The sequence below is a fragment of the Lactuca virosa genome, chromosome 1 (genome assembly GCF_052849685.1).
Source record: "Lactuca virosa cultivar CGN04683 chromosome 1, Lactuca_virosa_CGN04683_v6, whole genome shotgun sequence".
Classification (NCBI taxonomy): domain Eukaryota; kingdom Viridiplantae; phylum Streptophyta; class Magnoliopsida; order Asterales; family Asteraceae; genus Lactuca; species Lactuca virosa.
The window spans coordinates 104,802,616-104,815,314 of NC_136426.1; the positions used below are offsets into that span (position 1 = coordinate 104,802,616).

General features: G+C 34.4%; 1 protein-coding gene and 1 pseudogene across 2 annotated transcripts; one reads left to right on the forward strand and one right to left on the reverse strand.

Moving 5' to 3' along the window:
• The first annotated feature begins 3,675 nt into the window (after window positions 1–3,675).
• On the forward strand, window positions 3,676–12,222 carry CYP97B3 (cytochrome P450, family 97, subfamily B, polypeptide 3). Of its 2 annotated transcripts, XM_079075579.1 has the most exons (13): window positions 3,676–3,967; window positions 4,163–4,346; window positions 4,431–4,538; window positions 4,612–4,696; window positions 4,791–5,029; window positions 5,109–5,282; window positions 5,364–5,471; window positions 5,568–5,654; window positions 5,740–5,828; window positions 5,919–6,072; window positions 6,155–6,304; window positions 6,386–6,619; window positions 12,100–12,222. In XM_079075579.1, the coding sequence occupies exons 1-12, from the start codon at window positions 3,849–3,851 to the stop codon at window positions 6,611–6,613; spliced, it is 1,725 nt and encodes a 574-aa protein (XP_078931705.1). In that variant the 5' UTR covers window positions 3,676–3,848; the 3' UTR covers window positions 6,614–6,619; window positions 12,100–12,222. The 2 variants fall into 2 exon arrangements, with proteins under 2 accessions (XP_078931705.1, XP_078931704.1); XM_079075578.1 differs by lacking the exon at window positions 12,100–12,222 and having other exon boundaries at window positions 6,386–6,701.
• LOC145155135 (syntaxin-121 pseudogene) lies at window positions 6,672–7,936 on the reverse strand (annotated as a pseudogene).
• Window positions 12,223–12,699: the final 477 nt, after the last annotated feature.

The following is a 12,699-nucleotide window of genomic DNA, read 5'->3' on the forward strand; positions in this document are numbered from 1 at the left end:
ACGGGTGAATAGAGAAGCGAGACTTATGAGCCTCCTCCAGTACAATCTGTCTGACTCCACCAGACATCGGAACCCACACCAGACCACAATGGGTCAACAGTCCCCGACTGTCCTACACAAATTGGGTGATCTCACTAATCCCAATGTCTACATCAAGATCTATCAAGTAAGTAACAACCGGGTAGGATCATATCGTAGGAGGGTCCGTTTGGTATACAAAGTATATTGTTTGGAAATTCCACTTTAAACACCTTATTAAATCCGACCTAGACATCATCCCCGTAAGTAGATCAATCAATATAATGAATTAGAATTATTGATATATCTTATTTATAGGTTCATAATAACGACCATGACTATAAATATTAGTTACACTAAAAGCGATATAAGTGTAGCTTAACTTACAGAGATTTTCCTGACAAAAGTTAAATTGCACTGGCAGAACTCCGGCCTGATAGCTACTAGTTGTCAAGCTCTCAGGGACCTTAGTACTAACCAAAATACCCTAATTACTAAAATTTTCGAACTAGGGAGAAGAGATTCGAGAGGCATTGTTTGGGAAAGGTGTGGACATCAAATGAGGGTTGGAGGCTATTTATAGGGCTGAAAACAACATTGTGCGTCGCGCACACACCAGGTGTGTACCGTGCATATGGACTGGTCGGCCTCCCAGCTGCTGACACATGTCATGTTTTGCGTGGTGTGACGTGACGGCTTCTAGAAGGTGCGTGTCGTGCCTTATTTGAGCGAAGTGCACTCAGGAAAATTCAAAAGTTCATAACTTCTTCATACGGACTCCATTTTTGATGTTCTTTATATCCATATGTAGCTATCGACAAGATCTACAACTTTCATTTAGACTCCATTGTCTAATTATCACTTTATTTTTTATTTATTATTTTAGAAGGCTTAGACAACTAATCTCCGTTTAAAATTCATATCTTTTACATACGACGTCCATTCTCAACTGTCTTTATATCGACGGACTCCTATTAATGAGATCTTCGACTCCCATTTAGATGTTTCAACTAACAATCAACTGATCTAAAATTTGATTTCTATGCTAACACAGTTGTACAGAAACTTTGAAAAATCATAACTTCCTCTCACGAAGTCAAATTTGGACATTATTTATATGAAAGCTCTCGTTTTTACATTTACTACGACTTTTGCTTAGATTGTTTAGGATAATAAGAAACCTATCTAAAATTCACTTTTTATGATACGCAGAGTCGTGTCGGTTTAATCGCGAAACTTCAAAGATGCATAACTTCTTCATACAAAGTCGGATTTCAGAGTTTTTTATATGTATAAGATCCTTGTCACATATACTATAAATTCGGTTAAGATTATTTATCTTAAACAATCTTTTATCAAAAATCCGTTTTATCGCTTATTTTGTTGGATTAAGGTATCTAAGGTCATAACTAAATTAGTATAATGTTGATGAATAAAAGTAAAGTCCTTTTTGGGTTGCCATCATAACCATTAAATTGCTTAGACTGATTATATGAGAGAGATAAATATTTATTAATATATTATATGACTAATATATTAATTAGAAATAGTTATAATTAATTTAGAATTAACAATAATTAATTAGGAATTAATTATGGGTTAATTATAATTAATTAAAAATTGAAGGACTATAGCTATAATTGTTCAAAAGTTTAGCAGATGACAGGTTCCAGAACCTTCATGAGGTTGACGGTTTGGAGGCTCCTCTTGGAGCCTTCTGGAAGCCTTCATATAGATAATTGATAATTTATGAACTAGATAATTACCTTATTTGAAAAAAATATTATTTTATGTTCAAATTAGGTTTTCTAGTTCTTTCCTAATCAACTATAAATAGAGCCTTATGGCTTAGGATTTTCAGCCAATGCAGTCAGACACACATAACCAAAAATTGCCTCCTCTCTCCTAAATCTTCTTGGGTTCTTGTGTTGTGGGTGTGAACCATTAGAGACTTGCATACAATTAAAGCTAGTTTTCAAGAGACTGTTGGATTGATCTAGTTGGATCAAAGGGTTTGTTTACAATAACAAATCAGATGTATGTTATTATCCTTGTGAATTTCGATTTCAATTAGGGTTTAGAATTTTGTTGTTCAATAGTATGTTGCTTAAAAAGAGTTATGAAATATATCAAATTAGGTTGCATGTACACTTAAGAGTTTAAGGTATTTTCCGCATTATTACATTTAAAAACCATCAGTGGTATCAGAGAATTAGGTTGTCTAACAATTGAATGTGCATTAGTTGAACTTGAACAATTGAAGGATAACAAACTCGTCATTCTGCTTCGTTGCCACGTCATGGGCTCTTCTGCCACATCGTAACCCATGTTTGATCCGTGTTTTTTTTCTTTACCTGCCACGACGTGGAGATTTATCTGCCACATCGTGGGGGACCTCTTATTCAACAGAAATTATGAGATTACTAAGTTGACTAGTGATTATGGGGAAATTATTTGGGATCAAAAACTAATGTTTTAAAGTACACTACATAGCGTTTGAAGTGACGTTTTCAGGTCGCAGACTGTTATCTGACAATTTGTGTTCTTAAAAAGGTTGTAACTTTTGCATATGAACTCCGTTTGCGACGCTCTTTATATCCATTAAAGCATGTTCTCATGCTTTATCCGTCTAGAGTGTTATTTGTACATAATAATCTTTAATACATAAATCTTATTTTCAGTGCATTAATTCATTACTTATGTATAGTGAATAGTGTTTGTTTGACAAAGTTCTATATTCATAGAAGACTTGAATGGTATTCCACATGCATTTCCAAGTATAAAAACTTTATTTGCATTAAAATACATTACATTAGGTCTATTACATGAGGTGTTTGTGGTGGTTTGACCGACAATCTTTGACCTAATTTCTTGATTGTCACATGTAGTTTCCATGGATGGTGTCATTTGATGCGCCTCAGGTTTCAGTCTAAGATCTCTTGTTAACTTCTTCATGTATGGATTACGTGACTAGCTCTCGTACCTGAATTGCACCATAAATCGTTACACATTCATGGGGATGAACTCCCGGGAGAACGCCCCAAAGCTTAAGTTATAAGACAAATATCGAATAAACCTCAAGGAATAGTGAATTTGATCGATGGTACATACCTTTGTTATTCGTTACGGCTTGCTTTTATACCTATTTTCCTTGAGAAATAACGGCTTGCTTTTATACCTATTTTCCTTGGGAAATAACGGCTTGGACATGCCGAGCAGGTGATAGTCTAGTCGCCATTAATGCTCTTGCTACCGAAGGTAGAAAATGTTGTACTAAGGTTGTGTCATTAGTCTTATCAATTAGGTTTCATGAACTGTTATGATTCGTTAGTGCATTACAACCTGTTTAATGATAATACCAATGTTTATATGACTTGATGTCATTGGTTACTAGTGTAACTGATCTAATCATCCAAATGGTTCGGAAAGACCATACTTGCGGTAACCTCAGGGACTCAACCTACTAAACCATGGTTCAGGTTCGGCGAGTATGGTTGTTCTGGTTCGGGAGGTAGAATGCCCGTTTAAGCATGTACCTTATTAGTCATTAAGGACATATATGAGAAAAACCAAAAGTTATAGGGGGTGGAATGCAAATATCCCCACCTTACCAAAATCCGATTTTGGGCGCACAGTAAACAAACATTTCAGTTAAAAGTATCTTCCCAACGCATCCCAAGTTCAGTTTTTTAACTTCAACATTCTGCTATAATTAGCAGCAATACCATGTGGGTGGCTCCCCAAATTTGCCACTGATATCATAATATCGCCATCTCCAATTGCGTCGATCTTCCTAACTGAAACCCCTTTCCGATTGAATTTCAATAGACATGTCAATTGTCACCACTAGTTGCTCTTTGCTCCCTCAGTTCTGCACGAATGATATTCCATCTTCAACTTCTTCTAAACCCTATCGCTTCAGTGCGAATCCGAGAACATGTCGAATCAGGTAACTCAATTTGAAATTCTAGGAGAACATAGAAAACCATTCTGCTGCTTCATTGTGTTAAGTTTTTTTTGTTAAAGAGGTGATTTGGACATTCAATTTACTCTGTGTGGTGGCATGAATTACTTAAATCGATTACAAATTTTTTGAATCTGATTATAAGAGATTAGTTGTGGTTGTGTCGTATGATGAATGCAGATGTCAATCAACAAGTACAGATGAGAAGACAAATAAGAGTAGGAATGTTTTGGATAACGCAAGCAATTTATTGACTAATTTCTTGAGTGGTGGAAGCATAGGTTCCATGCCTGTAGCTGAAGGTGCTGTGTCTGATTTGTTTGGAAAACCTCTTTTCTTCTCTTTGTTTGACTGGTTCATAGAGGTACTTTTCATTTTTCTTCTCTTTGTATGATTAATTCATAAGCTATTAACATCTATGACACCTCAATGATGATTTGTTGAACAGCATGGCTCAGTTTATAAACTTGCTTTTGGTCCAAAAGCATTTGTAGTTGTATCAGATCCAATTGTTGCCCGATATATTCTTCGTGAAAATGCATTTTCATATGATAAGGTACAATTCTTAAGTTCTTGATATTCTTTTCTATTCTTCCCTCTCTGTATGACACTTGTTATGCATCATTTAGGGAGTTCTTGCTGATATTCTGGAACCAATTATGGGGAAAGGGTTAATTCCTGCTGACTTGGAGACTTGGAAGCAAAGGAGAAGAGGTAAACTTGATATTTATTAAGCCCTTTTTTGTATTGTTTGAAAATGAGAGTTAATAATTAATACATGTGTCTGTTGATTTGTAACTTTTCACAGTTATAGCTCCTGGATTCCACACCTTATATCTGGAAGCCATGGTGCAAATGTTTGCCAATTGTTCAGAAAGAACAATATCTAAACTCGAGAACCTTCTAGAAGCAAAAAACTCACAAGGAGAACATGAGATCGAGTTAGATCTCGAAGCTGAATTCTCAAATTTGGCACTTGACATAATCGGTCTTGGTGTTTTCAATTATGACTTTGGTTCTGTCACAAAAGAATCTCCTGTCATTAAGGTCTAGTCATCATTCAATACATTAACAAATTTTATTTTTTCTAAAAAATAAATAATAATATATATATTTTTTATCTCAGGCAGTATATGGTACACTTTTTGAAGCTGAACATCGTTCTACATTCTACATTCCTTACTGGAAATTTCCTTTAGCTAGATGGCTTGTTCCAAGACAAAGAAAGTTTGCAAATGATCTCAAGATTATTAATGATTGTCTCGATGGTCTTATAAAAAATGCAAAAGATACAAGACAGGTGACTCTCATTAATAAAAGTATAAAACCCACAATTTTTTATTTAAAGTTATAAACTTTTTATTGATAAATTAAATGACAGGAAACAGATGTTGAGAAATTGCAACAAAGGGACTACAAAAATCTTAAAGATGCGAGTCTTTTGCGTTTCTTGGTTGACATGAGAGGAGTTGATGTTGATGATCGTCAAGTAAGTCTGTCATGACTCATGTGTTATCTCACTTTTTTAAATTAAAATAATAAATTTCAATTTGAATAATATTTTTTTAGAAATTTTATGTAACAGTTACGAGATGACTTGATGACAATGCTTATTGCTGGGCATGAAACAACAGCTGCTGTTCTTACTTGGGCTGTCTTCCTTCTTGCTCAAGTACAAATCAGACTAAAATACTACCATTTTGGACATTTTTGTAATTATCACTTACTTTTATGTGTCTAAATTTCTTATTATTTAGCATCCAGACAAAATGAAGAAAGCACAAGCTGAAATCGATACAGTCATCTCAGAGGATGGAATAACCTTGGAGTCCCTTAAAAAACTAGAGTAGGTTTCGGGTTTCCAAATGAATGTTACTTTTTTTATAAGTACATTTCTATAATTTATAATGATTACTATTTTTGTTGTACTTGACAGATACGTTAGACTCATAATTTCTGAGAGTTTACGTTTATACCCTCAGCCTCCATTGCTCATCAGACGTTCTTTAAAATCAGATATATTACCAGGAGGTTATAAGGGTGATAAAGAAGGATACCAAATTCCTGCTGGAACAGATATATTTATTTCAGTAAGTAAAAACTCAAACATTTTTCATAATAGTGAGAATTCAATTGTTCTTATGTAAAGATTTTTATTAATTTTTCAAACAGATATATAATCTCCATAGATCTCCATACTTTTGGGAGAATCCCAATGAATTTGAACCAGAAAGGTTTCTAGTTCAAAACGATAACAATAATATTGAAGGGTGGGCTGGTTTTGATCCATCTAGAAGCCCTGGAGCTCTGTACCCAAATGAGGTTTTTACTTTTTACTGTTCTTACTTGATGAATTGTGGAAAGCGTGATCTAACAGATTCATGGGTGGTGACGTGATAACAGATTGTATCAGATTTTGCTTTCTTACCATTTGGTGGAGGACCTAGAAGATGTGTAGGAGATCAGTTTGCGTTAATGGAGTCGACAATAGCTTTAGCGATGCTATTATGGAAGTTTGATGTGGAGTTGAAAGGATCGCCGGAATCTGTGGAGCTTGTCACCGGAGCAACCATACATACGAAGAACGGACTCTTCTGTAAACTCAAGAACAGATCCCGCAGAGAAGATTGAATTCAGGTGATTTTCATTGTATTATTGTAGTGAAATTAATCAAATATTGATACAGAAATTAACGAAGAATAAAGAAGAATGAATATCATCTCATCTGCCATTAAATTACAATACTATGAACACCGATCAAACCAGAAAACATCAATCTCAGTATCTCACCCACGAATATGAACAAATAATTGGAAAACAAAAACTAATAAACATACCAAAGGTACAAGTGGTGAAGAGCAGCGTACAGGTTTCTACTTCCATGGTCTAATGGACAAGACGATGATGGCAATGATAATCAGTAACAGAAGGATCGCATAACAAGTCCACTTTCGTGTGTTCTTTTGTTTCTTCCTGGCTTCATTCAATTGAACAGTTCCACGAGTCACGTACGAGTTTGCTCTGTTCACATGATCCTCGATGTTATCGAGTTGCGCTCCTTGATGTTCCACAAGCACTGCCATATCCATGAAAACCTGATGAAGCTCCTTAAGGTTTCTCTCGATCACTGTAACGGCGTCGTGTCGTTCCTGAATTTCAAGCACTGTATCCATCACCTGTCCTCTTCCTTGCTCCTGAATCGCCTTCTGTAGAAAAGTCTCGCTTTGTCCTGTTGAGATTAGGTTATCGACTGTAGCTTCATCCGCGTTTTCGCCGGTGACGGTGTAGTACCTTCTCTGGACGGTTTCCCGGTGTTCGGCGGTCATTTTCTGACGGAGCTCGTTGAAGGACTTCATCGACGTCTGGAGTTGCTTGCGGAGACCGTTGACGACGGAGGTTCGTGTCCGGTCGGTGGAGGTCCCCGGACCACAGCCGGGGAGATTCCGGTTGGATGCATTGGAACGGTCTAGGGCTTCTAGACGGTTTTTTATGAGCTTCGCTTTCTTCAGAGACAAAGCGACGTCGTTGTCCATCTTCGTTCGTAGGGTTTTGATGGATTTAGCGTTGTGTAGGGTTTTGCTCTCCTCGTTCGAGGATTGAAGTTGATCGTGAAGTACCTCAAGACCTTTGAGCTCCTCCTTGATTGCCTCCACATCTTCAAAGAACTTGTCGAGGTTCGTACCGTCGGCATCGGCGGCGTTCCCCATCTCAATATCACCGTTGCGACCGGCGGAAAACGAGCGGGATAGAAGATCGTTCATCTTTGTCGCCGGTGTTTTCAAAATTCAAAAAAATAAAACACAAAATCAGAAATCAAAATCGTTCCTTAATCTGATCGATTGGAGAAAGAAAGAATTTGTGGATTTGGGAGAGGATTATGGGAGAACTATGTAAGGATTAGAACTGAAATACGCGGTGGCGAATTGACTTTTCTTCCACGGCTGCTTCTGGTAGACTAGTCCAGGTCGTTGGAGGATGGCGGGACGAAATTTCAGTAACCCTCGTATTACTTTCAATATTTGAATATTTTCTTATAAACTTTTAATATAATTAGAACATCACAAAATTTATCTAATTTTTAGCTAAATAAATATAATCATTATCAAATAATATGGATTTGCGTTCACAAATTATATAACTAATACGACTTAAAGAAATTCATGCTTGAAAAAACATATAATTTGTGATTGTTTAATTATCTACAGAGAAGATAGTCAAATTTACATCAAGTGTAACATATTTATTTATCATTTACCATTACCATTTTTAATTAGGTTGATTGACTTTTTACTCGACATCTAACTGTGGGTAAAAGCTTTTTGTGTTAATTTTTTCTCAGTTTGTTAAAAATAAAATTTGTAAAGTATCACATGATTATTGTCTAACTTCAAATTATCTAAATGACCCGATAAAATACCGACTTTGGGACTTGGTTGGTTGTAAATTATTAGTTTTGTTTGATAATTACTTTTAGGATTATATTATGTAATAAAAAATTAAATTTATCAGAAACACATAAACAGAAATTATATGGATGCTAATAGATTAATTAAGTCAAATGAAAAGATAATCTTTGCCAACCGAAAGATGTATGGTTGGCCACGAGAAGGATGATCGCCGCCAGGTTTGGCTTTTTCGAATACTATATTGCTTCCTTCATTGTGAAAAAAAGAATCTCTCTTTTTGATTGTTCAAAAACTATATAATAATAATGTTTTTATAACATTTTAATTTGAATTTATTTGTAAATATCGTTGTATGGTACTCGTTAAGTTTACTTTTTTGGTCCATAAATTCTGTTGTTTCCGTTCAAAAAATGTTTGACTGATAACAAAAGTTATTGATCAATTTGTTACGTTAAAACTTTTGATTTCGAAGTTTGCAACGTTATCTTTCATACGTTTTGAAATTTCATGTCACGTTTGTTTCTTAGTTATTGAATATTAAAATCTGAAAACCAACTATGAACCTTATGGGTAGCATTAATTTTTGTTCTTATTATAAAGTTAATGAATTTCTAATGTACATTGATGGAACACTTACGTTTTAGTTATGATTATGCCACCATTTTAGAAATGTCCATACTAAATACTGATGTGTCAATGATGTCAACTGTTCCATTATGATAATAAAATCTATTGCGTTTACGATTATACATCCGCACGTTTGCTTAATGCAACTATGTGTTTTCAAAACAATAAGTTTTTCAAAATTTATATTTTTCCTATGTTATTAACGACGTTATCTCCTTATACAAATTTGATTCTTTGGCCTTCATCTTCATCCTCACCTTCTTCTCCAAAGTCAACCATCTTTATTTTTGAATTCACGGTCGTTCAAGTTTCTTTGCAGCGTAAATGAAATTTGAAATAAAGTTTTTCTTGGGGTTAAATGGGTTGGGTGTATTAGATAATTATAAAGAAAAGAAAAACCGCATGTTAAATTTTTAAGTCGCATGTTTCCACCAGCCCAACAAACATAATTAATCGCCATGTTTATAATTTCGTTATATACTAAATATTAAAAAACACAGAACCGGTTAAAACAAAAAGTAAAATTAAAACCCTAAACAGCAGCCAACTTTGCCTACCGGTGTTGACTATGTGGCTAATTTTCCAGACAACTTTCAGAATCAAGATTTTTAGAAAATATGAGAACAATATGGAGTGGTTTCAAATGTCTATCTAATTATTAGAGATTGGTATAGAAGATTTGGATGTGTATGATTGTTAAAGGTGATTGATCAAGAAATGTTAGTATGAAACTTATGCGCCATTTGGATTGATAAAAACGGATCTACTGCTCAACATGTAATATGTGAACAAAACAAGCAAGTACAATATCAGGAGGTTATAAGGAGCTCAAGATCTTTTGAATCAGTTTTGAAAGGACACAAGGTGGTGGAAGGTGGTGGAGTAGCTAAAGGGTTAGGGAGGACAATTAAATTGGTGGAAAGGGATCTCTTGAAAGTTTTGGACGCTTCATGTGTGGTTTTTGTGGTCGTTTATGTGGTTTTTTAATAATAAGACCTTGTTTGGGAAAGAACAACCTAAGAAGTGTATTCTTTTTGACAATATTGTCTTGCAAGCTTATTTTTGGTGTTCTAATAGGTCTAAGAGGTCGTTTGATTGGGTTTTGTGGTTAAAGAATCCCAATCAACAACAACGAGGAGGTGGAAGCTTTCCATCATGTTAAAAGTGATAAGATGGATGAAAGAGTTGAAGATGTTTCTTCAAGGAGTTTGATGTAAGGCAATATGTTAAACAAAGAAAGAGTGGTATACTTGAATCGGAAAATCTTGTGATTCAAGTAAAACAATTGAAAAAGCTTTGCCTTTTGACACCGAAAAGAAAACATGTAGTCTCTTCCCTATCTTAATCTTCTGGAAATTTGGCAAGATTGGCTCCTTACCTGTCTACTTTTTCAGATTTAGGAATTCATTTGTATTCATATCTCAAAGTAAGAAATACTCTCAAAAGAGTAATTTCTTCAACATTTCTATAGAGTCAAACTTATATGAGGGGAAATAGAGAACTTTAGCGAAAGGGATGAAAAGCCAAAGTTATAGAGTTTTTTGCATGTATTATTTCTATAATAGTAATACTTTATAATTTCTGAGGGGTTTAAATCATAATATACTAACAAATATGAGTTGAAAAAAACATTTTCATACCCATATTGGATGTCGTTTTGGTCAATAATCAATTTCTCCATTCTAATTCATCTAAACTTTTTAAATATTAGACCAACAAGGGATATATAATAATTAAGCATGTATAACCAAAATATTATTAGTTATAGAGGTGAGAGTAATAACCATAATAACTGCAAAATGGAACCAAAACCGAATTAATCAACACAACCGAACCATAATAATCAAACCATTTCAAAAACGAAATCAAACCATTTCAAAAACCAATGGTTCACTTATGTTTTTCTGTTAACCAATAAGTAATGATTCATTTATGGTTTTATATGGAAACTGAACCATTATAATCGAACCAAAATGTATATATAGTTATATATGAATTATAAGTTATAGATAAATATTAGAGAAAATTCATCAAATAACCAAAATGAGGGAGGGTGTTTGTAGCAAATGACCAAAAGGAAGGGGCTCTGCGGAAGTCCTTACGCTCTGAGGAATGAGAAAATCGCTATGAGGAATCAGACAAGTGTGGAAAAAGACAAAAAAAAAAGTGCTTTTACACAGTTCTGCAGAGAGGGGCTATGCGGAAATTAGTACGCCTCTGCGGAACGCATGTGTGTCTGAGGAAATGTCGGGAAAAAATTAATGTTTTCAGCTACCATTTCCTCACAGATGTACATGCGTTTTGCAGAGACGTATTCATTTCCGCAAAGCCCCTCTCTGCGGAACTGTGTAAAAGCTTTTTTTTGTCTTTTTCCCCACGTGTCCGATTCCTCAGAGCGATTTTCTCATTCCTCATAACGTAAGGACTTCCGTAGAGCCCCTCTGCGGAAGTCATGGTCATTTAATAAATTTGTGTTTTTCATGGTCATTTGCTACAAACACCCTTTCATTTTGGTCATTTGATGAATTTTCTCTAAATAAAGTCTAGCCAAATTGAAAGTTCTATAAAATTAGCAATTTAAAAAGAAAAGGTTGGTTCTTCGTATTTATGGAAGTATGGTTGTTGAAGAAGATTATAAATCAATAAGCTAATGTTTAATATCTATGGAGCATATTTTTGATTAATTTTTTTGACATCTACTAGTTTTTTGAAGGAGTTAGGAGGAAATGTGTGGTAGGTTTTAGGTGTCTCAATTAATAGCCCAAAGATTTAAGTAAGTTAATAACATAGTACTTTCTTATTTTCATTTTTATAACAATTTATTTTCTGTTTTTTCATTTTTATAGAAATGCATTTTTCATTTTTTATGTAATTTTTGGACCATTATGGTTAACTGATGTTAACCGACTAAAATCATTAACCAAAACCATTACTAACCGCTAACCGATGTTTACCAAAATTCATTAACCGATTATAATGGTTATGGTTCATTTATTCCAATAACCGAACCAAATCAGACCATATACACCCCTAATTAGTTACATGTTTATTTGGTTGGTAATTTACTAATTTTAGACAATTTAGATCAATGAGTCACCATGGGCACTGTTCAGAAAGTGAAACATACACCATCTTCCAGGCGAGTCATGTAAGATTGTAAGTGAAACATACACCTATCTTCCCAGCTGAGTCATGTTGTAATTTTAAAAAATTATTTACATGTTAAATTGACTATTTTTGTGATTATACATGTTTTTACAAGATTTGGTATGGATGATATCATTTTGGCATGTTACGTTACTTAAAGAAGGTTTTATGAGAAAATATAGACGTTGGATTTTATTCAGCAATATGTACACATGGAAAATTTATAACAATCACTTCATAAAACATTTTATTTTGGTTAAATGTCGTTTTCATTATTTATGTTATTGATTTTAAAGGAATAAAATTGTTACTCTAATGACACCTAGAGATACGTTGGATTATATTTGGCAACACATGATTACTCTATTAAAAGATTGTTCGACACATGATTGCTATACCTATACGCATGGGTTTAATAGGTCGCACCCATTTGATTTCGCATATGATATTGGAGTTCTACATGCAAGTTACGATTTGGTTGATGGCATTTACCTTGGAGGTACCACAGACTCTAGGACCGCAGTCCCCAGTGACTTA